Source organism: Dinoponera quadriceps, unplaced genomic scaffold, assembly GCF_001313825.1.
Source record: "Dinoponera quadriceps isolate SergipeBrazil2010 unplaced genomic scaffold, ASM131382v1 scaffold1024, whole genome shotgun sequence".
Taxonomy (NCBI): domain Eukaryota; kingdom Metazoa; phylum Arthropoda; class Insecta; order Hymenoptera; family Formicidae; genus Dinoponera; species Dinoponera quadriceps.
In genome coordinates this window covers 8,656-35,269 of record NW_014555116.1, presented here as the reverse complement: position 1 = coordinate 35,269, position 26,614 = coordinate 8,656, and the positions used below count along the sequence as shown (strand labels likewise).

At 35.3% G+C, this 26,614-nt stretch overlaps 1 protein-coding gene across 1 annotated transcript; it reads left to right on the top strand.

The window, feature by feature from the left end:
- On the top strand, positions 1-26,393 carry LOC106743018 (rho GTPase-activating protein 100F-like; the record flags this gene model as incomplete). The annotated part of the gene is made up of 3 exons (XM_014616475.1): positions 1-7; positions 17,322-17,537; positions 26,005-26,393. Coding segments are annotated over exons 1-3 (612 nt in total), but the record flags the coding sequence as incomplete, so codon positions are not given.
- Between the last annotated feature and the right edge of the window lie 221 nt (positions 26,394-26,614).

Here is a 26,614-nt window from a genome sequence, read left to right as displayed (position 1 = left end):
ATGTCAGGTATGTTATAAAACTCATATATTATTGGGTGAGTGCAAAAGTTCGTGCGGAGTTTGTGAGTAAAAGTCAGACAGTGATTAGGCAAACAAAGTTCTTTATTCAATCAATAATATATTCTCCATCGTTGTCTATAATCTTTTTCCAACGTTCTGGCAGCATACGGATGCCCCGATCATAAAAACTGCGCGGTTTAGATTCGAAGAACGAAGACACGACGTTTTTTAAGGCATCCAAAGAGTCAATTTTTTTTCCATTTAAATGATTTTGCAATGACCGGAACAAGTGATAATCAGAAGGTGCGATATCAGGAGAATACGGTGGATGAGTTAGGACTCCTATTGCAGGCTGTTCAGTTTGCGCAGCGTCTGTCTCGAAACGTGTGGTCTTGCGTTGTCGTGGTGAAAGACTACGCCCTTGCGATTTGACAAAATCGGACGTTTCTGTTTGATTTCTCGATTCAGATTGGTTAATTGGCGACAGTACTTGTCCGAATCAATCGTTTGACCAGCGGGGAGAAACTCAAAATAAATTATGCCCTTGCAATCCCACCAAACACAGAGCATCACCTTCATCGGGTGTAAACCGGCCTTTGCCATTGCTTCACCATGCTCACCTGCCTGTTTCCATGTGCGTTTGCGCTGAACATTGTTGTACAGGACCCATTTCTCATCGCCCGTCACTAATCGATCCAAAAACGGCTCGTTTTTGAGCCGCCCGAGTAAAAAAACGGCAGCAGAAACTCGCTGGATTTTGTTCCTCTCCGTCATCAAATGGGGCACCCATACATCGAGCTTCAAATCGTAACCGATCTTTTTTTAACGCCGAAAAGCGGTTGATCGGTCAACGTTAAGTGCTGTAGCAACTTCCTCTGTTGAAATTCGCGGAGTATTCTGAACTAAAGTTCGCACAACATCGTCATCAATGTCTGAAGGTCGACCTGAGCGTGGCTCGTCTTCAAGGTTAAACTGTCCGCGGCGAAATTTCGCAAACCATTTTTCCACAGTTCGTTTAGCTGGTGCTTGATCTTGATAAACCTCTTGAATGTTTTTTACGGCTGCTGCAACGTTTATTCCTTTCCGAAACTCGTAAAGCATAACATGCCGTAAATGCACCTTTTCGACACTCATTTTGAAAGTAATCTTTCTTGAAGCAGTTCGTATATATACAAATTTTTTTGTTTGAAATGAGCGTTGCACACGTCACCTTTCCAACGATGTCTTACGGAGATGGCGGTATTAATGACAAAACTTTACGCCGCTTCTAACGCCATCTATTGCACCTCCGCACGAACTTTTGCACTCACCCAATAGGTGGTTGCATGTGAAACCGGCCGCTGGCAATAGATGGTTTTAGGTGCACTACTTCTTCGAATTGAAAGTTGGCAATACACATGATGACAGGGCTATAGAATCCCGCCAAAACACCATAAGTAACATTAGTGCGACGTGTTATCATCATCTATTTTGATTGTGTTTAGCAAGTTTTGTTCCAAATAATTCACATTTGCGGGAAATTATGCTCCATTATTTTCTGGCAGAGTAATTGCCCGCGTAAACGCATCGTTTGCTAGAGAAAGTGCATGCCGAACATGTTTCATCGAGCATAACGTGCAAAAAGTAGATTCGCCGCTTCCAAAGTGGTGATTTTTCTATGGACAACAAGGCCGCGGAAAATTGTCCAAAAAATTTAAGGACACCGCTGTTGAAATCGTCAGAAACCGTCATCACTGGGAATCGTTATCGACTTCAACTGATCCATTTGAAGCGTGCTCTGCGCGAGAAGAGGCCGGAATGAAAAAATCGCCGTGACAAGTTGAGTTTGCAGCACGACAACGCTAGACTGCATGTTGCTCAACCAGTTAAGAAGTACTTAGAAGGAGTAAACTGGGAAATCCTACCCCACCCTCCCCATGTTCCCCAGACATCGTTCCCTCCGATTACAATTTGTTCCGGTCGATGCAGTTAACGCATACGGCACAGCACTTCACCTCGTACGAAGGAGTCAAAAAAACGGCTGGATGACTGGATCGTGTCCAAAAAACCCGAATTCTTCCTGCGTGGAATCCGAATGTTGGTCAAAAGATGGACTAAGGTCGTTTGTTCTGACGGGTAATACTTTGGATTAACCAGTTCGTCGATTTGCTACCAAACCACCATCTTTTCTTTCGCTCAAAAATGTGCGGTTTCATATGCCACCACCTAATACTATTCCTTTTTTAATTTTGATACAAAATTCGAAACAGCAATTTCAAGTTACAACATAAAAATGGCGATAATTCGAAAACAACTATTTCCACGTATATGTTTATATAAACTTTTTTCCTTGTTTTTTGATCTCTAATCACTTCTTGAGCGATTGATCTCGACTTACGGGATACCCTATATATATATATATATATATACATATATATGTTAGTTTTTCAAGTTGGTAACGTTGGAATGTTGTTTTGAACTAAACAAGTTAGTAAAGAATTATTTTTTTTTTAATTACATTTTAACACATTGACAGCCGGCCCCGCGAAAACGCGGGTTTCTGAGTCTGTCGCTTGAGCGCCGGTCCCACAAAAGCGCGGATTTGTGAGTCTGTCGCTTGAGTAGCCGCGACAGTAAAAAGAAGCGAGAGTAACTTTATGTGTGCTGAATGCTTAGTACCTTTACATCTTGGACAATGTTTCGAGAAATAACACACTTGCCTTAAATATTAAAGCTTTTGTTTTCTGTTTACGTTATATATATGTAATAATCCACCATGAAATGAGAAACTGTATTTTTTTTATAATTATAAATAAAAAATTTCAATTTTGTTAATATTTTTAATTACTGTTAAATTGTATGTGACGAATATGCAAATAAAATGTACTATTTTACGAAAATAATATTATAAATATTTTTTTTGGCTATTCAGTGATCAGAAACAAGCGAATAAGGCCGGCGCTCAAGCTTTAAATATCTCTTAGGTCGCCGGCTGTCAATGTGTTAATGTGCTTATTCTTATGACAAAAAAATATAACGAATGGATCCGAACAAACTCTAAGAAGCTATACAGGGTCATCGAAAAGTATTGGACCCCCTAGTATCTTCAGTTAGAATGCATTTTGGAGAAAATGTCCAATAGCAAAGTTGTATGGTTTTAAGCGGGGAGTAAGATGATGACCTTGATTTTGACCTTGACCATGTCCTTTAAGGTCAACTTTATTTTTTTTAATGGAACTCCCTACATTTTATTGCATAGCCTTATAGCTTATCTCGAGAGCTTTCCAAAACACAATTATAAACTATTTTTTCGTTAAGTGCTTTTGTCCGTCAATATTTGAATGAGACCTTTCAGAACAGGTGGATAGGGCGAAGGGGTCATATTGAGTGGCCACCTCGGTCTCCGGACTTGACCCCACTTGACTTTTTTTTTGTGGGGTTACCTGAAAAGTAAAGTTTATGCCACCAAGCTTCAAGATTTTGATGATTTAAGAGGGAGAGATAGAACTAATACCGCCGGAAACGTACCGGAATGCGGTTTTAGTTGTTTATAACAGATTGGCACATTGCCAGGCTGTTGAAGGGCAACAATTTGAACATTTGTTGTGAGTTGTTTGATACAATTGAATATTTTGCCCAAGCTGACCAATTGGAATGAAATTCGCCTTAACTGGCCGGAATCACACGCCACCCTTGTCTTAACTGGCCAGACCCACACGCCACTCTTGCCTTAACTGGCCGGAATCACACGCCACTTAACAAATTGTTAACTTCAAACCTTTATAACTCAAAAAGCACTTAACGAAAAAATAGTTTATAATAGTGTTTTGGAAAGTTCTCGAGATAAGCTATAAGGATATGCAATAAAATGTAGGGAGTTCCATTAAAAAAAATAAAGTTGACCTTGAAATGACCTTGAAGGACATGGTCAAGGTCAAAATCAAGGTAATCATCTTACTCCCCGCTTGAAACCATACAACTTTGCTATTGGACATTTTCTCCAAAATGCATTCTAACTGAAGATACTAGGGGGGTCCAATACTTTTCGATGACCCTGTATAATGGAAACATAAATAATAATAATATTACTGAAACTTTAAATAGGCTATCTAGGAGTTACAAAAAATAATGTGACGAAAGATAATTAGTCTTCAAAATTGCACTTGTCTCGCACTAAAGCTCATTGAAAAGATCTGTAATATACATTGGCACTTTCTCTTTTTCTAAATATAATTTGTTAAAATACTTCTGAATATCCATATATTGTATGGTTCGGATATACTGGGTTCATAACGTGTATAATTTTGTAAGACGTATCTACTCTCGCTACAACATTATTTAGTTTGTACTCTATATTCTCGAATAATACGCAGAAGTCCTTCGTCGTCTGTAATGTTTTTCTTACTATGATCGCATGGTTAAATCAGCCGCATGAGTTTTTGATACTTCTTCTTCCTGTGTTCCAGAAAGATTTGCTAGTTTATGGAATCATTAAGAGGCGAGAAATTATCTGTTACTATTAGAGTAAACTTGAACAATCGTTTATCGCTTGATAATGTTGTTTACTTTGGTGTAAAATTCAAACGTTCTTAAGCTTCTGCTGTTGTTGGTTTCCACGACATTTTATCTTTTTCTCGGATGTTATCGTTGGTTGTAACAACGTTGGTAACAAATACATTACAGTTACATCTTTGTTATCTGAACATAAGCCATGAAGCCATTACGTAATTTGTGTAATGTAATTATATTTATACATAATATTAATTACCTTCTGATATCACTGAAGGAAGGGTAGTATTAGTTACTTTCTGATATCACTGAAGGAAGGGTATTTAGAATCTGGTATGCTATCGATTGCTTGTCTTTTTTGACCGCTCTATCATAATGTCGAAGAACTTTTTTCTGCAGCTAGACGAGCTATTCATAAGTTTTAGTCTTTTTTCCTGCTGTAAGATTATGTAATCAATCGAAATTTGTGAAGAAACTATCATTTTAAAAACGTAATTTTTTAGAATAACATTTTATATGCGAATTTTTCAACATTTAATTTATTGAATGCAATAACGTTTATTTGTTTAAGTTAAAGATTGATAAATCATAACCTTATTTATTTGTTTTATTTCAGATTTTGTTTAATCTCAATGAATTTGTATTTACTGTAAATTCATTTTAATTTCAATTCTCTTTCATTCGCCAAAATTATTTCTTCACTTCATCTCCTCCAAACTTAATTTTTTTAAAAACCTCTGTATTTATTTTAAATCAATTAATTAGGGAAAATATCTCTGGAGAAGACGTGTATCATATTAAAGAGTATCCTAATAAATGTTTAAATAGTGGCCATTCCGTCAGAATATTGCTTAGCGAAGATCTTTGCTTTTGGTTAATTCGATAATTCGATTTGATGTTATTTTAGTCCTGCGCTCCAGTACTTCTGTCTACGGTTTTATGTAACTCTTAAGCCACATTTGTGATTCGAGGAGCTGTTCCTCGGGCAATACTACAATAAATTAATATTGGATAAATAATATATAACTATTCCCAAATGGTTCTATATATGGATAAAATATAGATGTAAGTAAAATATATTTATTAAGTGATATGATAAGCCAGAGCTGTCAGTTTGCACATTTCGGCCGATTTCTGTGAGTCAACGTTTCCCTCTTACGACAAGGCTTCAATATAATTCATGACATGTGAACTACTTGCAGTTATCAATTGTTATATTGTTGGGGGAAATCTGATTTGAAGAAGATTTCGAAATCATTACACCTCTTTCTTTCATAGAAGTCTTGAAGTTTCTGTACTTGTAGGGCTATTTTCCTCTTGACATATTTTGTTTAACACTTTCCGTATGTGGTACATAATATGCTTCCTAAAATCAAAATACTGTTTAATTCCTGAGCCAATGGAAAATTAAAAATTCATGACACATATAAGAATTGTATACACTGCAAATTCGATTGGTAGTATTTCGATGAATAATTCTGCCAAGGCCTTAAAATGAGAATTTTTTAAGTCGTTTTTGTAAACGACCATCAAATGACTCACCATAACAATTGTTAATTTTCCACGCACGGCTTCATTGAGTTTTTCATCCTTTTCGAATGTATTCAGCACAATTAGCCCATTCGCCCATACACGTTAAAAAAACGTCTAACTCTTTTAAAAATCAACATTAGTAAATTAGAATTATCGCAAATACTGAACAACTAGTTTTTCAATTAATAATATAGTTCTGTAGAAGAGAATAACAACATTAAGTCTATTTTAAAAGTTTACATTCAACGATGACTACTTTTAATCCAACACTTTTTTTAAGATTGTCACAATAATATGTACTTATACATTTATTTATATGTTTAGTTTAATAAACTATATATTATATAAAAACCTTTATTATTTTAGAGTCGAATATAAAGAGACTATATACAAAATGTAGAAGAAAATTCAGTAAATAACGAAAAAATAATAGATGTTAATACGGTACTACTATAGATTTTAGTTTGTTATTAACAATACCCGAAGATGTACTTATTTTAATTTTTGATAATGTCGAAAGTGAACTCGAACTGAATCCAAAATTGTCGAGCTTGATTTTTTTACATGGTGATTGTGCACTTCCTTTAAACCACTCATTCGTATTCTTTATATTTGGCAATTCAATATTATCATCATTTTGATTCTCAAGATTCTCGAGACTTTTGTCATCTTGTTTTAAGACGAACATATTTTTTCAGTTCGATCTAGTGATCACGTTTGCTTTATAACAAAATTCACTTAATTGCTATTCATAATCCGTCACAATATTTTTATATACATCGATAATTTCAATTATATATTCAGCCGTACTAGGGGTCATTTCTGTATTATTTTCGACTGAAATCTGTATGCAGCGTTTTCAACATTACTTGATGACAAAAAGAACGGCAATAATTTATTGAAAAGATACGTTATTAGCTTACCTTTGTGAACATCGACAACCTTTTTGTACCGTAATTGCTCATCACTCGAAGCAATTAACCCTTTGCACTCGAGGGCTCCGGAGCGGAACCACTAAAAATTTTTCTTCAAACTCGAGGGCTCCGCTATGGAGACAATGCAAATAACTTTCAGTTCATAACATAAGGACAAAGACGAATCGTAAAAACTATTGTGTATTGGATATTTTGCTCTTGCTATTTGCATTGTCTCCATAGCGGAGCCCTCGAGTTTGAAAACAAATTTTAAATGACTCCGCTCCGGAGCCCTCGAGTGCAAAGGGTTAATAAAGGCAGAATATCTACCGTAATTTCGCTAATCTGACTAATTCCGATTTTGTTTTCTCCAATTTAGGGCAAAACTGAGGATCACACAATTTCAGCTACAACGAAAGAATCTTTGAAAATACAAAGTTTGGTTTCATTCGAATAAAGTTTTATTATAACCAAAGAACATTAATTTGATTCCAATATCAGAATTTATCTGAGTCATACATGAACAATGTGATTGAAATAAATTGTTTATTTGGAAAAGGACAAAGAGACAACATGACGAAACGTTCGTTATGAAAAACACGTGATAATGTAACACTGGTCTCTTCGTCGCATCTCATATATGTTCCGTGCAAAGAATTAGAATTTATAGTGTACTTACGTATGAAAATGTCCGTGTAACTTCCCAAACCCGCAATTTGTAAAAATCTATTTCTTTATCCATTTTTTGCATTATTCTGGAACAACTGCACAATTTATACGCAAGTAATCGTACCTGACGAGAAACGGGAACAAACGACGGACCTTGCTGGCCAGCGCTTGTGTCAAATGCAAGTTAGTGCTACGAAATTAAGCCCGCGCACACCCGGCCGTATGTGTCTTATTTCCCAGAAATGGTATTTCGGAAACCAATTTTATTGGAAATGGATCAATTTGGTGTGAAATTTTCTTTAAATCTTGTTCTAGTAAACATTTCTAACTTTGCAAAATTAATTAATGGTGATAGAGATATTTTGCAAAATATCATATTATTGCAAAATTAGATTATATTATTTTCAAAAACATTAATTACCATTAAACTTTTATCTGAAACATACTTTTTTATCTCTCACGGTTTCGAAGATATCCCTTCAAATCAAGTATGGCAAATTATCTTTCAGAAGATGTTTCTACATTTAAAATTGCACCATTGCCGATATAACAAAATATGTGTCAATTATTTTTTATTACTCTACAAGTGTACTAAGTTTCAACAAAATCGGTGAGTGACACAAGAGTAGGTTTCCTCGTATTTATTAGCCTGTTTTCTCTGCTAAATATAGGCAAAATATCACTCTAATATCAGTACTTTGCTATTACTGTTAAAAATTAGGCTGGACGTTTGAAAAACTAATATATGTTATAAAACTGTTTAATTTTAAGTACTTATATTTATCTTTAACTTCTTTAACTTTAATAATAATTACATAAATAATGAAAATTTATACTACGATAAATTTATTATATAAGTATATATTTTGAAAAGAGATATATTTTTATTTACAGAATTCAATACGTTCATGGTTAATGGTACATATTTTTTGTACGAAAAATAGTACAAATTAAAAAAAATATTAATATTAAATTCTTAAACAAAGATTACATGTTTTAAATATATAATTTAATATACTGATAAAATTGCATCCTCGAAGTAAAAAAAAACTGTAGAGTTTTTAGGCTTTATTAATTAGTATTTTAAACAAATATTAGGTATACAAATTAATTAGATGCTTTTGCATTTAATGTCCTATAATTCTGGTTCAAATTAAAATTGTTTTCCTGTCCTATGGTGATTTAAAAGTCACCTTAGCTTTAAGAAACACTCTAATAGTTGACGGCCTTGCCGATGTAACCTCAGAAAACAGTAGTTATCACGATGATGTTTGAAAAAAAGCATCTGCTGAAACACTGCATCCTTTTTGCATTCTATTTGAATAAAAATTCTGCTCAGTATAGAGAAATGAGTTGTTCTACTTTTGGTGAAAATGCTATGACCCATAAAATTTTAAAAAGATCTTTTACAGGCAATGAAACTAAACAGGTGATTCTGCTGCACAATAACGCGCGGTCACATAATACAAAAGGAACGAAAGATATCGTCTACATATTAGGCTGAGAAATTCTCCCTCATGGCTTATTCACCAGATATTGCCCAGTCGGATTATTACCTATTTTTGTTACTTCAACATCATTTGACGAATATGCATTTTAAACAATTGACGAGGCACGACAAAATATTGATGACTTTATTCAGTCATGTTACGTCCTGAAAGAGGATGTACACAACAAACATCGCATGCTTGCGCACTTGCGAGGCCTAAACTCTACTGGCAAGTCAACAGATCAGGTCAAGGTCCGGAGAGGCCCATTTACTCCGATCGCAGAACGTACGTTAGGTGGTCCTTTATTTAGGTCAAAGAATTTAATCTCTTTACCTGCGATAGGACCATATGAGAATGTTGAAAGGGGAATTCTGATTGAAGTAATTGAAAGGAAATGAAGGAATAAATGTAACAACTTAGTTACATTTAGGGCATTTTGAATAAAACAATTTATTAATTTATCTGGCTACAATAACTTTTCTCATCAATTTATCACTATTATTAATCCATGTGAGAAACAAATTATGTTATTAATACTAATAATATAATTTGTTTCTCACATGGATTAATAATAATAATAAATTCATGAGAAAAGTCATTGTAAAAGATACAATATTTAAAAGATGAAACGGTTAGCTAAAGTTAAACAATGAAAAATATGGGTTAACATTAAACAAACTTTTATAAATCAGCATTATTGGAATAATGCAAATAAAAGATGTAGATTAAAGTATGAAAAAAGAAAAAGTTATCTAACTTAATGTATTACAATCGGATTTAGCGTGACAAGAATGTCTAACATATCGTTAGGGTGAGAAAAACAACATTATATAATTCAAGGAAGATAATAATTACGCAGTATATGCGTGTGTTCAAGGAATGAAGTTGGATTGAAATTATTAAAAATCATTTTTAAATATGAAATAGAGACTTAAAATTTAGGTGGATCGACTGTGGTGAATAGTACGTAGAACATAGGTTGATCGTAGTGTGCCGGATTTCTGGGATCCCGGAATACCGAGAGAAATAGTTTACTTGAGAGATCCCGACTTGCATAGCGAGTTACTCAGCAGCAGAAGAAGAAGTGTGTCTTATGGCAAGAGAATAAGGTTTTTATAGGGAAGATTTTGGGAGTGGTAGATGACAATCGCCAATGAGGGCAGTTTTCGTGGAAAAAAAAGATATGGAAAGTTGGGAAACTTCTCAACCTAGGTTGTGAAACAGATAACCTGTAAAACTTCTAACATTATCAGGATGTCATAAACAATCCCAAGATCCTAATCCCATCAAAGGGCTTGAGTCCGGCCAACCACTCAAACCATGTACCTTGCCTGAAGGCAAAAAAGTAATAGACGTGTTGGGAAACATATAACGCATTTAATGGCGCGCCATCGTAATATTATCCTTTTTAGTTATGTTACAATAGTGCTTGCCCAAATCCATCTGTTTCCCAATCATAAAAAGAAGAAATTCGTTGTTCCCGAGGTACCCAGAACGTAACAGTCAAAACCGCCAAGTTTTTCCCGCGAAGACATTCATCAACTACGCAGTAGATGAAGTAAAGTCAAAGAAAACAATAGAAATTATTTCGAACATTAAACTTGTACTTGACTTTCTGTAAATAAATTTTGAATTTCATGAAAAAAGGCACCGAATTAATTTGTAAACCTAATAAGAATATTAAAAAAATAATATTTTCTTCTTTTCATCAATGTATCTAGATGCTTTCTGATATTAAGAATATGTTTCTTATTAATAATGAGCTATAACAGAAACTGTGACACATCAGTTGTTATAGTCACTATGCAATTGAGCATAGTTTAATATGGTATTTACGTGATATTAATAGTATTAATAATGAATAATAGTAATTATTTGGAAAAATGGACAAATAAGCTATTAAATGATTAAGAGAAAAAATGTAATCGATTAATATAAATTTCAAATATTTTCTAAAAAAGCTCGTATATAGCACAGGAACACTTTTGTCAATATAAGAAATACAAGGAGTAACATAAGAGAACATTACGTAATGCGTAGTGACAAGAATATCGTCACAATCATTGAATTCAATTGTCTGCCCTCTCGGATGCAAGCGATATCGACCGTGTACAAAGGTGAATGAGTGACCACTTTGCCGGTTCGAGTTCTTCGACTCCACGCAGAGACACAAGTATTATGTATGAAGTGTGAAGCAACTTCCGCGATTACCGATAGTTAGAACTCGTCTTTAAGTCAAGTTGAGAATATAACTTTTATGCTTTACCAGGTGTAGAAGTTTGAAACCGGAATTTTTTTGTAAAAATTACACGTCTGTTGTTTGAAAATGATAAAAAATATTTTATTCAAAATAATGTCCATTGCTATTTATACATTTTTCTCACCTCTCCGGCAGTTTATGAATGCCAAAAAAACATTTCTTCTTTTGAAGCGAACCAGCTATCGAGCCATTTTCGTACATTTTCATACGAATTAAAGCATTGTTCAGCGAGAGCGTGTCCCGTTGATGCGAATAGATGATAATCGGACGGAGCCAAGTCTGGAGAATAAGCCGCATGCGTTAGTATTTCCCAACTGAACGCCTCGATCGTTTCCCTGATCCGTTTCGCTGTGTGTGATGGGGCATTATCATGGAGCAAAATGACTTTGTGTTGCCTTTTTCCATATTCCGGTCGTTTTTCACGCGATTTAAATCGNAAACGAATTGAGACAGCTTTCTGCGTCACATTCAATTCATCCGCGAGTTCTTCTTGTTGAGTTTGAGTATCATCTTCATCCAATAAGGCTTGCAATTCGTTGTCTGCGAACTTTTTCGGTGGTTTCCCACGCTCTTCGTTTCTCACGTCAAAATCACCACTTTTGAATTTTTTGAACCACTCGAAACACTGTGTTTTACCAAGAGCATGTTCACCGTAAGCTTCGACAAGCATTCGATGCGCAGCAGTTTTCTTCAAATGATAACAAAAAACCAATGCTGTCCGCAAATCGTAGTTCGTAGACACAAAACTCGACATGTTTAAGGTTATAGAAAAATATACCGGTGTATGGAACTTGGATTGTTGTGTGTTGAAAACCTTCGTCAGCTGTTAGAGGGAGATGATGGCGCTGCAGAAGCGGTCTTACGGTCCCTAAACTGATGGCTAGCACCATCTATAGGAAAATTCCGGTTTCATACTTCTACACCTGGTATGTAAAGGTATAAAACATATGAATTTGATTGGATTCCTTTAAGTTTGCCTGGTCAACATCATCTTTAAAAATTGGACGTTTCCCAGCCGAATTCTGATGGGATTTACTAGTCAGATTCTGGCAGACAATTGGGGAAATCCGACTGGATCCCTGCTTAAAAATTTCTATACGAGTGGTTCCCTGGATGCCGTAATAACTTAATTTAAATAATTTCCTTTCGCAGGACCTAACTGCCGGTAACCGTGAAAGTTGTTTCATATAAATCATATATTTCTCGATCTTGAGGCGGCGAGAAGTGGCCATCCAACCTAATACCGCGGTGAAAGTTTCTTAACTATGTTAATCGGACAGCAGACAATGAGTCCAATAGCTATGGCGATATCTTTCAGGAGATTCACTAAGTACTCACTAAGTACCATACTTAGTAGTACATCAAAAGGGCTTTTTATTAATTTATTACTTATCAAGAAAAATTATGTTTCTGTATATTTATTTCACTATCCAAATAATAAATGTAAATTTAAAACAAAGTTGGAGTAAAAATATTTGGTCAAAGGAAAAGCGATATTATAAAAAAATGGGAAGAATTTAAGAAACTTCAAATGCTTGTAACGCAATAAATTATTATGTTACGGAGCTGGTTAAAACACAAAAATTTAACTTAAAAAGCTGAATTTTGAGAAATTTTTAATGGGATATTTAGTTTTGCAATAAGGGATGATAGAGTGAGGACCTGCAAAGTTGACAGAAAGTCCATTTTCGGTAGTTACACGGAGTTAATCAGCACATAGCTTAATATTATAAAAAGCAATGCCATCAAAGTTCAGTTTTCCCTTCAAAATGCGTTTTTGTGGAATTCGATACAATTATATTGGTCGCTGACTTATGTCAATCTGTAAAAGGTCGTTTTTATACGCAATAATGATGAATTATGAATTGGAATGTCACTATTAATTAATTGGAACTGTTGTAAATGTGTCTAAAACGTCCACACACACACACACACGCGCACGCGCGCGCCCGTATGTAATTTCAAACAATCAGTACGATATATCTGCACTACTGAATAAAAGAGAAACATCGGAAAGAAAACTGAAATACAACGGAAAAGTGTATTTTGCCATTTCCACATAAAGAAATTATTTATTTTATTTTACATACTTATTGTAACCAAATAATATATTATCTAATTGAAAGATATTATTTCAAATAATAATAATGTCTTTTCCGTTAAATAATAATTTTCTTGCATGAAAAAAACAAAATTTTTATTAAATAAAATAATATTTTGTATATTGTTTCACTAAAACTAATTTTAATCAGGTAAATAAAATGATTAAATCTAAAGAAACTTTTTTCTCTCTATAATGGATGGTCTCAGCAAGTCTTTCTTTAACTCTCAACGCAGAGAAAATGATTAAAATTTTTTGTAACATGAAAAGGGCACAATAAACTAACACATGTCGTTTTTACGACTTGTCAATCAATGTCATTATGATGTAGCAAAAATGGATTTTGACATAATCGCACATACGTTAACATAACTTTGACTTAATCACATATACGTTGAAATGACGTCGATCGACAAGTTACTATATTTATAGGCCGAAAGAGTCACATTCTCCTTCTCTTCTCCTCATAATTTCGAACAGAACGTCATATAATTGAAAATGGAAGCAAGTAAAATTCATCTTCGTCACTATTCGCTTTACCATTCTAATTAAAGTGAAACTGCTGCAAAACTAATAGACTGATTTATGAGACCTATAAAGAGAATACCGTGCACGCTGCTATCTGTGAGAAGTGGTTAAACAGATTTAGAAATGGCGATTACGATGTCAACAGCAAGCCATGTTCTGGTCGTCCAAACAAGATGGATAACAATGAATTGGAAACACTGCTCAAAAAAATCTTAGCCCACACATTAAAAGAACTTGCAAAGTAATTTGAAGTTCATGAATCAACAATATCTAGCCTTTGAAAACAATTGGAAAGATCCAGAAAGAAAGAAGAAGATGTTTCCCTACGAATTCTCTGCAAACGCGATTACGAACCGACTTACCGCTTGCTTCTCATTGCTTGCAAGGCATAAAAATGTTTTTTGTGTAAATAATTACGGGTAATGAAAAGTGGATCTATTTTGACAACCCTAAACGCAAAAGTCATGGCAAGTTGATTCCGGCAGACCATCGACATTTGCAACAAAATACATCCACGACTGTGTATCTGGTGAGATATACAGGGGTCATTTACTGTGAGCTATTACCATAGGGGCAAACAGTCGCAAGAGATCGTTAAAGTCAATAATAATGACAATAATATTTAAACCAAGCCATGAAAGAAAAACGCCCTCAAATAATTGCAAATCAACGTAAAATCAATTTAACGACAACACTAATTTGCGTGTTATTGTTACGACTAAAGAGACATTGTTCAGGTTAGATTATGAAGTTCTGTCGCACATAACATATTGTACAAATTACTTCATCTGATTTTTATTTATTCAAATCGATACAGTATGGTCTAACTGATACATGGTTTTAATAGGCTGTGGAAGTGCAAAAATGGTAGTCTAATGATGCAAAGTCGGGACTATACGGTGGATGCATCAAAACTTCATAGCCAAGCTCCCAATTTTTGCCGAGTCACGAAAGATGTGTGTGGTTTGGCATTGTTAAAATGGAAGACAACGCCCTTCCTATTGATTAATTCTGGACGCTTTTCCTGAATCGATCGCTTCAATCGCATTAGTTGTTGATAATACAGATCAATCGTATTGCCTGGCGGCAGCAGCTCATAGTGAACGATTCCCTTACATTCTCACCAGAATCACCTTCTTTGGACTTTGCGATCGTCAATCTGGACTTTGCGATCGTTTATAGTGTCTCACTTCGTTTCGATCACGATCTTTTTCAAACATTATTGTTGTATGTTCCTTACTTTTCATCATTCGTTATTCATTCTTTCAGAAATAGCTCAATTTCGTTTCGTTTCAGCAACGATTTGCAAATGGAAATTTGATCCATTAAATTTTTTAGCGTCAAATTAGGTGTGCACCCAAATATCGAGATTCTTCATGTATCTATCCTTACGCAAATGCCCAAAACGGTTTTATAATTGCTATTTACATCCTTAGCTATACGAGGTCTGGCTATTAAATAACGAGACTGCTTATGAACAATAGTTTTATTTTAAAAATTATTCTACAATCGAATGCTCCTCTTCAATGTACTCCTCTCCCCTCGCCACACACCGTTCCATTCGTTTTTTCCATTGGTCAAAGCAATGCTGGAAGTCTTCTTTTGTAAGTGTATTTAGGAGCTCCGCCGATTTTCGCTTCACCTCTTCCATCGACTCGAACCGGGTTCCTTTTAAGACAGATTTGATCTTTGGAAACAGGAAAAAGTCACAGGGTGCTAAATCAGGCTAGTACGGCACGTGTTCGAGCACTGAAGTGCCTCTGAAGCGGCTCTGAAGCGGCTAAATAATGCTTCACAGACAGTGCGATATGGGCAGGTGCATTGTCCTGGTGCAAGATCCACGACTTGTTTTTCCACAACTCCGGCCGTTTCTTACGAACTCGCTCTCGCAGTGTTGCCAAAACTTTCAAATAGTAAATTTGGTTTACAGTTTGACCCTTTGGGACCCATTCAGTCATCACGATGCCGTTGATGTCGAAAAAAACGATTTGCATGGCTTTAAATTTTGATTTCGACATCCTTGCTTTTTTCATTCTTGGGGATGCAGGAGTTTTCCAGTGCATGGATTGCCGCTTAGTTTCAACATCGTATTGGAATATCCAGGTTTCATCGCAAGTGATTATGTTTTCCATCAATTCAGGCTCTTCATCTAACCTCTCAAGAAAATCTGAGCAGATCTGTTGACGGACGAACTTTTGGTCAGGGGTCAAATTTTTTGGGACCAACTTCGCACAGATTTTCTTCATGTTCAATTCGTCATGTAAAATTTTTCTGACAGTTTCTTTATCGGTGTTTACAGTCTCAGCAATCATCCTAATGCTTATACGACGATCTCCGCGCACAATTTCATTGATTTTGGTCACTGTTTGCGGAGTTGAAACAGAAATAGGTCGACCTGGACGTTGGTCATCTTCGGTACTCTCTCGGTCTTCAGAAAACCGTTTATACCATTCGAAAACACGCTCACGAGATAGAGAATTCTCATTATAGGCCTCTTTCAACAAGTTATAGCACTCAGTCGGAGTTTTTTTTAATTTAACGAGAAATTTCACATTGATCCGTTGCTCGTGTTTTTCGTCACACATTGTTATCGGCACGAGAAAAAACACGTTCGTTTCTAACCTCTGTAGAAAAAAATACTACTACAGCGACAAAAACGAGTTTTCGTACTGGAATAGTAGACACTTCCACCTATCCAACGCTGCATTCGTCCCCCTCCCCCCCTTCTCCTCTAGGACGACTGCGCGCGCAGTCTCGTTATTTAATAGCCAGATTTCGTATATATGTCAGAGCAGCTCATATGATGATTTTTTCAATTTTTTTGAAGATTTCATCGACATTTTCTACAATAGGTCGATCAAAACAATGTGCATCTTTTATATTCCATTTCGAAATTGGCGAAACCAATTCAATGCTGTTTGTCTAGTTACAACATCCTCTTTATAGAAACGACAAATTTTTTCTTTGTCTTGTGCGGTGTTTTTTCATTGTTTATTATAAAAAAATAAAATGTGTTGAAAATGTTCCTGATTTTAACTCATCTTTAAATTTGATTGAATGCACTAATATCATTCAAATTTATCATGAATCTATAATATTATTCAAATTTATCATGAATCTAATTTAAAATGTTTCATAAAATGGTATTTTCAATGATATACAACCTAATGTTATAAAATAACGTCATGTAAACAATTGAACAGATTTTTATTTATCGGCAACTTATAAAAATACTTTTTCCCCAACTCAATATAGATAGAAATCAGTTTGAAGAAAAGAAAAATTTTTGTATGTATTGTTGAGGAGAAAAATATAAAAAATATTTTTCTTTTGTGTAGAGTTCCTCAAGTATAAAATAGAGAAACCGCCAAATGTAGGCACTCCGAGCTCGACAAGCTCGCTCTTGAGTTCACTCGGGGAGACCAGTGGAGATTTGGCCGGTGGAGTCAGCGGATTATTATGGGTCCATCTTTTGGCGGGACGCGGCCTCCGATCGACTACGACCTCATCGGCTGCCACCACACCTTCCACTCCTTCGGGACAACCAAATTTAGGTAAGTCCTATATGTACTGGTTACGTATCGATCATACATATAAATGTCGACAGATGTTAGCAAATGACGAATAAGAATTAAAATATTGATTTTATTTAATTTCCACCTACATTGAATTCGATTTTTTAAACTTGAAGTTAAACTTGAATTTTTTTGGAGGCAGTATTTTGTGTGATATTAATTTATGGAGTACCACAAAGGGAGAATCAGATCTCGTTATCACGGATTTCGATTAAATTATAATATGTTATAGTATTAATCCTCCTATTAATTGATAGGCAAGTGAGATGATGCACTTTCAAGCATTCGCGTGAAATTTACATGCATTTCTTGCGCCAGTTAGGTACCACTTATGAATCGAGATTGCCAGATAGTGAACGTAGCATAGTGACTAAAACGGCGGGCTAATATGATACATGTTGCATGTACCAGTCTGACATTATTCAACTTGTTTTCCTTTTAACGTTAATTTTAACGTAATGTTAATTTAAATCAATGATTAGGCAACGTATAAAAAATCTAATTATGCTAAAAAATTATGCTTTAACGTGTGTGTGTGTGTGTGTGTGTGATTTATAGATGTAATATTTCTTATTCGCATATTTCAATGCAACGAGGAAAATACCAGGTGTATGCATAAGTTTTTTCCGGTTTTTTGGTAAAAAAAAACACGTAATTTTCAAGGGAAATTAATTTTTTTTTTTTCAAAATATTGGCCATCGGCTTCTACACATTTCGCCCATCTTTCAGATAATTTATGAATACCATGCCAGAAAAACTGCTTGTCTTTTGCGGCAAACCATTCGTCGAGCCATTTTCCAACTTCCTCGAAATTGCTGAAGTGCCGCTCTGCGAGCGCGTGCCCCATTGATGCGAAGAGGTAATAGTCAGATGGCGCCAGGTCTGGGGAGTACGGCGGGTGCGGAAAGATGTCCAATCCAAGCGATATCAAGATGTCTTTCACTGGTTTTGCTGTGTGAGATGGCGCATTGTCGTGTAACAAAATCACTTTGCCATATCTTCTGGCCCATTCCGGTCGTCTTTCGATTAATGCGTGGTTTAAATTAATCATTTGTTGGCGATAGCGTTGTGTATTAACGGTTTTGCCGGGTTTCAAGAGTTCATAATACACAATACCGCTCTGGTTCCACCAGACACAGAGCATGGTCTTCTTGCCGAAGCGATTTGGCCTTGGTGTTGATGGACCGGCTTTGCCAGGTGAAAGCCACGATTTTTTTCGCTTCGAGTTTTCAAAATAAATCCATTTTTCGTTACCCGTCACAATTCGATACAAAAATGATTTCCTTTCGTGGCGTTGAAGCAGCATTTCACAAGTGACTTTGCGATTTTCCATTTGACGTTTATTCAAATTGTGTGGGACCCATTTACCGAGTTTATTGATCTTTCCCATTGCTCGTAAACGTCTGCTGATTGTTTCTTGTGATTCATGTAATGATTCTGCTAATTGCCGTTGAGTTTGAGTTGGGTCATCATCCAATAACTCCTGCAATTGCTCGTCTTCGCATTTTTGTGGTACCAGAACGCTCACTGTCTTTCACATTGAAATCACCATTTTTAAATTGTCGAAACCATGTCTCACATGTTCTAATCAATGGAGCGTGTTCACCATATGTTTCTACCAGCAAACGATGACTTTCAACAGCCTTCTTCTTTTGATTAAATAAGAAAAGCAATGCGTGCCGCAAATGTTATTTTTCAGGCACAAGACTCGACATGATCACTGAACGATAAAACAAAGACGCTAGTTTTTGGCGGACTCAACTTGTGTGTGTTTGTAGTTTTTAATGTCAGACGGACAAAATGACGTATGTGTCAAATTAATACGCTGCGTACTTTTCGCTGGCGCCATCTCTTAGTTAAACTGGAAAAAACTTATGCATACACCTGGTATAGAAGTTTTTATGTTTTAAGAACACCAGCGGAAAAGTGCGTCACCTAAATACAAGATTTTAGAATTTCTCTGTAACATCTATGAAATTAATAACATTTCGAGAGAAGTGGAAGGTATTAGATAAACGTGAGGCATGAGTAACTTAATAGTAAAGCAGTCGTCCGACATGTGAAAGATCCGAGTCCAATTACGGGCTGATGTTACCACGTGCCCTTGTTATTTTTTCTCTCTTAACAATAACAAATGGAAGAAAAAGATAATTTGCCCGCGCAACCCTAAACTTAAGATCGGACAAAGTAATTGGCGGTAAATTAAATATATGATTTTTGCGAAAATATGAATTTGTACATGGCACATTTATCGTATTTATATTCTTTATATATATAAATATATAAATATAAATATAAATATATATATATATATATATATTTATTTATATTTATGTTTATATTTATATTTATATTTATATTTATATATTTATGTATATAAAGAAAATAAACACGATAAATCTTAACAAGCAAGGCACGGGTTTTTTAGTGCCATGTACGAATTCGTATTTTCGCAAAAATATTTATTTATTTATTAAATTATTTATTTACTTGCTTATATTTATATTTACATTTATAAATTTATATATATAAGGAAAATGAACACGATAAAGCTTATCAAACAAAGCATGGTCATATATGTACGAGAATGGATTAAATATAAACGAGCCTTTTTAAATTGCGCGCCCGTCGACGGTGAGAAGTCTGCAACGTTTTGGACAGTGGAGGAGGGTCATGTGGAAGGCAATAATAACGTTGGCGCGCCACATTTGAAAACAATTGGAAAGATCCAGAAAGAAAGAAGATGTTTCCCCACGCGCTGGCGCGCTTTTTACTCTCAGCAGCAATCACGACGAGCGAGAAAGAGGTACACCCCGCAGTTGCACAACGTGTTATTATTCAGTTTCTCGTCAACGAAAATGTAAATGCTGCTGAAGTTCGGCGACGTTTACTCCCACAGTTCGGGGAAAGAACCCTTTCATGGGCTTGGGTGAAGCAGTGGTGTAGCGAATTTAAGAAAGAACGGGAGCATGTTGAGAACATTGGCCCACCTGCATCGTCCTCGTACCAGCATAACAGCGCAGAACACCGAGGCTGTTCGAGAACTCATCGAAGGCGATCGGCAATTAACTGTTCTTGAAATCTCTCAGGAACTTCAGTTCGAGCTGCCTATCGGTCAAAAACGCGTGACATTCCGATCAGAAGTGTGTTGTTTCTCCGTGACAACGTTAGACCCTACACCGCAGCAGTAACATAACAGAAATTGGCCGATATGCACTGGGATGTCCTAGAACATCCACCCTACAGTCCAGATCTGTCACCATGCGACTTCTATAAGTTTTAGTCAGTCAAGGAAGCTCTTGGTGGAGAGCGCTTCACAACGAACGTGGAGATGCAGCAGTTCGTGTGCAATTGGTTTAATACACGTCCGCGAACTTTTTACTATGTAGAACTATGTAGAAAAATAAGAAAAATGTAAATTAGAATTTATTTTGAAAAATATATGGTTTTTTTGCAAAAGGTTCGTTTATATTTGATCCACCTTCGTACATATATAGTAAGTTCCCAAGTCACGACGTCCTTCTTACACCGCCGATTTCTAAATTTTCGTCCTTGTATAATTCTTTTCTTTTTATTCCCCCCCCCCCTGCTCCCTCCTCCTCCCTCCCCTTTCTGCCGTTGACTATCGGTCTGTGTGTGGATCGCACGCAATAACACCGCTGTCTGCGATAATCGTCGCGAAGCATAAGTATGTGGCTAGCGAGTCACTGTCACACACACCGTAAATGACGGTTCGAATTTCTCACCGATACGGACGTCTCTATACTTGCCTTCACTATTGACAGGTGTTAAATTGACAATATTACAGAGATTTGCTTTTGCTTGTTGTTTACGTTTCCGTAATCCATGAAGCAAATTTGAAATGTGTCCTGCGATACTTTTGGAGCAAGACACAGCGCGCGATACCAACCTCCAAATTTCTTCCCAATAGCATGCTGCCTTGCTCTTCCTGCGCTTCGTCATAGCTTATTTGTCATTTTCTTTATATGCGACCATCTTCATCTTCTTCCATCACAACTCTCGGTTATTCCCTACTTCTCCTGACTTTTCCAAGAACACCAGTGAATGTGTTGCCCTGGTATGAAACCAATTGTGTGGTGATAAAGCCATCGTGAGTTCTCGCAAACTTGCTGACTGCGACAAAGTTAAGATGAAACAAAAGGGGTTCAACGGTGGGCCCAAGAGATATCGGCACTATACTTCGGTCCGAGCACTTGTCCGGCACATCCGCGTCTTCTAAATCTCCAATGCTTAACCGGCGTGTCTTTTTCAAACCGGCTTATTCATACAAATTTAATCTTATTCTTTAAACAGTCATGCTTCAATACCTTGATTCAGCTCGAGTTTGAAAATTTATATAATCATCAAGAATGCAACTCGTTTCGCAAATTCGATGTTGTACCTTAGTGTCGCTGTCTCGACGCATCATCGCTGCAGTACAATATCGCCGTTAGCCCTAAACTGGAGCCCGACCCTCTAGTTGAACGACGATTTGATGGTTCATCGTCTCGCCACCACTGTGAATTATTATAGTAAATCTTTTTTTTGCATTTATTAGCGACTAGTGTCCTCTTTCTCTTTCTGCATTGTGAACCGTTGAACGTAACTGCAAATCAAATATTGTCGTTTAGTTTATCATATTTTAATTTCATTATTTTAATTTCTTTCTTCTGTTTTTTATAACTTCTAAATAAACCGTATTCATATTTTTATAATCATAATTTTATTCCAATTATTTATATAATTATAATTATATTTTAATTAGTTTCTGACAATTTTACATCCTCCTTGCCTTCTCCTCTTCTCCTTCACTCATCTATCTAACACGAAAATCATTTGGCAAACTTTAAAGTTTAAAATCCTTTCTAAACATCAACAAAAAAAAAAAGAAAAAAACAAACGAAACCTGAGCTTATAAGCCTGCCTAGTTCGGCGAAGTCGCTTACGTCGGACGTGTCATCGAGCCTCCTGGGCCCTCCGATCATCGAAGTTAAGAAAGGCAACCGCGTACTAGAAATAGATGGCTGACCGGCTGGCCGCTGTTCTAGATCCATTCCATACAAAGATGCGTAAAAAGAACGTACGAAATATAAAACAATTTCCACGGTTATCGACAAGCAGTCTGGACTATCTCCTTTTTATTCAACAATGTTTCCAATTTGATATAACTAACTAACAAATATTATTAGTTCTTTTATGGTACAAATGTTATTAAACTTTTTTAAATAATTTTATTTGACTGTTATATTTTCCATGACATACAATATTGAAATGTAAACAATATTAATGCATAGCTCGTGAATAAATAACCATAACTATACATATAAATAACTATTTCAGTAACTTTTCAACAAACGTTCAGAAAAGTTTCAGACATATTTCATATTTCAGACATATTTCAGTACCTTCGGCATATCTTCAGGAAAGTTTCAAGTGCAAAAATCGTGGATACTTTGCTATCCCAGATCTGTCTCAGAAACATTTTTAAACATTTCTGATGAGATGTTTTACTTTTTTACATGAAACATTTCTGAAATATCTCTGAAACATTTCTGCGCTGTATGGGGAATTAATTACTGCATTTACAGAATATTGTTACAAAATATTATTACAGAATATTGTTTGTAGCAATATTATGTTCATGAAAACTAAGTGAAACGAACTAACATTAAATCATTTTAGTAAAAAAAAAATTCTACTATAATTTTTACATTTTTTCATTTCATATGTCCTCCCTTAGATTTGATTCTAAAATAATCCTAAAATGATCATCAATCCATGTTCTAACCGTGATCAATATTGCTTTACACCATGATCGAAGAGAAACTTTTAATACCAATATGCCCTGATGATATCTCGAAAGGTTATGCTTACAATATATTCTTATATCGTTCAAAAAACAGTGGCAATGACATAATGCTAGGAAATGTTGAAAACAACACAAGAACAGTTGCCATGTCGCGAAAATTAATGTGATATATTATATTAAGTGGTTGTATGTGAAACATTCCGCTGGCAATAGATGGCGTTAGGTACACTATTTCTTCAAATTGAATGTTGACAATACACATGATGACAGGGCTATAGAGCCCCGCCAAAACGCCATAAGTAACATTAGTGCGACGTGTTAACATCATCTATTTTTATTGTATTTACAATGGCAAGTTTTGTTCCAAATAATTCATATTTGCGGTTGTTATGCTCTATTATTTCCTGGCAAAGAAATTGCCCGCGTAAATGCATCGTTTGCTAAATGAAGTGTATGCCTAACATGCTCCATCGAGTACAACGTTATATTTTCCATAACATACAATATTGAAATGTAAACAATATTAATGCATAGCTCGTGAATAAATAACCATAACTATACATATAAATAACTATTTATTATTATTTATTATTATTTAATAATGTGCAAAAAGTGGTTTCGCCGCTTCCAAAGTGGTGATTTCTCTGTGGATAACAAACACCACGAAAAACCACCCAAAAAATTTGAGGTCACGGAAACCGCTGCTAAAACTGCCAGAAACCATCACTAGGGATCGTTATCGACTGCATCCGTTTGAAACGAGCTCTGCACGAGAAGAGGCTGGAATGAAAGAATTGCCATAAGAAGTTGAGTTTGCAACATGACAACGTCAGGCTGCACGTTGCTCAACCAGTCAAGAAGTACTTAAAAGGAATAAACTGGGAAATCCTAACTCACCCGCCATATTCCCCAGACCTCGCTCCCTACGATTACCATTTGTTCCGGTCGATGCAATCAGCGCTTACGGCACAGCACTTCACCTCGTACGAAGGAGTCAAAAAATTGCTGGATGATTGGATTGCCTGCAAAGAATACGAATTCTTCCTGCGTGGAATCCGATTGTTGGTCGTAAAATGGGCCAAGGTTGACTATTCCGATGGGCAATGATTTGAATAAACCAGTTCGTCGATTTGCTATCAAACCGCTTTCTTTTCTTTTGCTAAAAAATGAGCGGTTTCATATGCAACTATCTAATATATTAGTGAACCAGTGACGTTATTATTGTTTATAGATTTTTAATTATAGATTATAATGAATTTCGAAGCAAATTATAAGGTACATTGGAAAAATATGTTATGAAATAATTCATATTAATCATGAGAAAATTTATATATATTTTTCTCGTTACAACAAATTTTTAATTATTTTTGTTAAAAATGCGGATGTTTCTTACATAATATATTTATAATATTTGATAAATAAATGGAACGTCGCGTATGAGTTTACAGTGTATTCTGAGAATTTGTGAAAAATGATGTGTCATATAATATAAAAAAGTTATTATAATCTCGAATTCCAGTATAAATTACTTCCACTAAGTGTGAAAAAGAAACAAGTAAAGATTAACAAATGCGTCTATGTAAATTCTTCTCGTAAATTTATCACCTCTGTCTTTTGTAATTGGAGGAAACATTTCAAAATTAATTTATTTCACTAGGTACTGATGACTCATGTAAAACAGTACAAAAGTACTACGTTCAATTATTAGAACAAGTTTTAATTACTAGATGCTGTACTTCACATGAATAATTAATTCCTGAGAAAGAGTTCGCACCAATTTATTATTAGGATTTTGTATTAGATCAGTAATTATTATTGTCGTCATTATCACTTAATAATTCTACATTATTAGTATCTCTGTAATTTAAGTATTCAAAATTATTAAGCAATAATAACGAAATTACCAAGATACAAAATTATTAGGCACTAATAATAAAATTACTAGGATAATTGATTATTGACTAGTTAATAATATTTTTATGTAAGGAGTGGTAAAGAGTCTTATCTCAATCTGCTACCAAATCACGCTTGACAAGAAGGGGAAGCGTGCATTCCGAAATTTTGCCAAGGTCTGTTTTAAAACATGTTTTCTGAAAATCAATCCGAAGAAAATTTCGATTAGTAATTAAAGCATATGTACAAAATTAACCTGAACTTTCTATTGTAATTATTAATTAATATTGTTGATATGATTACAAGCAGTGAAATACGCGAGTAAAAAATGTTACATAAATTAACACACACACATACACACACACATACGCGCGCGTGCGCGCACACACATACACACACACATATTTTAAATCATAATTTAAAACAAATTTGACAAATTTGGTTATTTGACAAATTTAGGTTATTTGTATGTTGCCTAATTGTTAATTGAAATTAACCTTTTATAAAAATTAATGTTAATCGGAAAGAAAATGTTAGATAATGCGAGATTCAAATATGCAACGTGTAGCGTATTAACCTGCCTCCATAATTGTGCTATCAAGTGATATAATTTGAACGAAATTCGTGATGACAAGACCTGATATTTTCCTTATTAATCTCATTGTTGCTAACCTCGGAGTGTGTATTACCCTATTGTAAATTTTCAATTATGCATATATATTAATTTGAAAACAAATTTTACAGCTAGTTGTGGCTTGAGAGACTTGTATTGCGTACTGGAGTGCGACAGGGTGCACAAAGCGCGCACAGTGGTGCGAACCGGGGACTTAATGTTTGATTGGGATGAAACCTTCGAGCTGGACCTCGTAGGCAATCGGCAGCTGGATCTGCTCGTCTATTCTTGGGACCCACAGTACAGGCATAAACTCTGTTACAAGGGATCGGTGCACTTGGCGACTTTACTGAAAGAGTCGCCAGTACATCAACTGGCCGTCAAAGTCGAGCCACGTGGCACAATCTATTTAAGACTGCGATACACCGACGCCCAACAAACTTTCCGTCGAAGGGGTCTGCCAGTTATATCCTTAGCTACGAGGGTAGCGCCTCTCTTTGGGGTTGATCTGGATACAGTAGTAAGTTTTTCATTATTTCGAAATAATCCACTTTATCAATTCTTAATTTGATAATTTTTTTACAATATTCTTTCTTAAAGCGAATTAGTGATAAACGTTTATGATTATATAATTAAAATATATTTCACCGATATCAATGATTTTCTAATATTCAGTAAAAATACTCCCACTTAGCTCCTTTATTAGTTTCACATTTCATTTTGTCTAGTGAAAGTCTATAC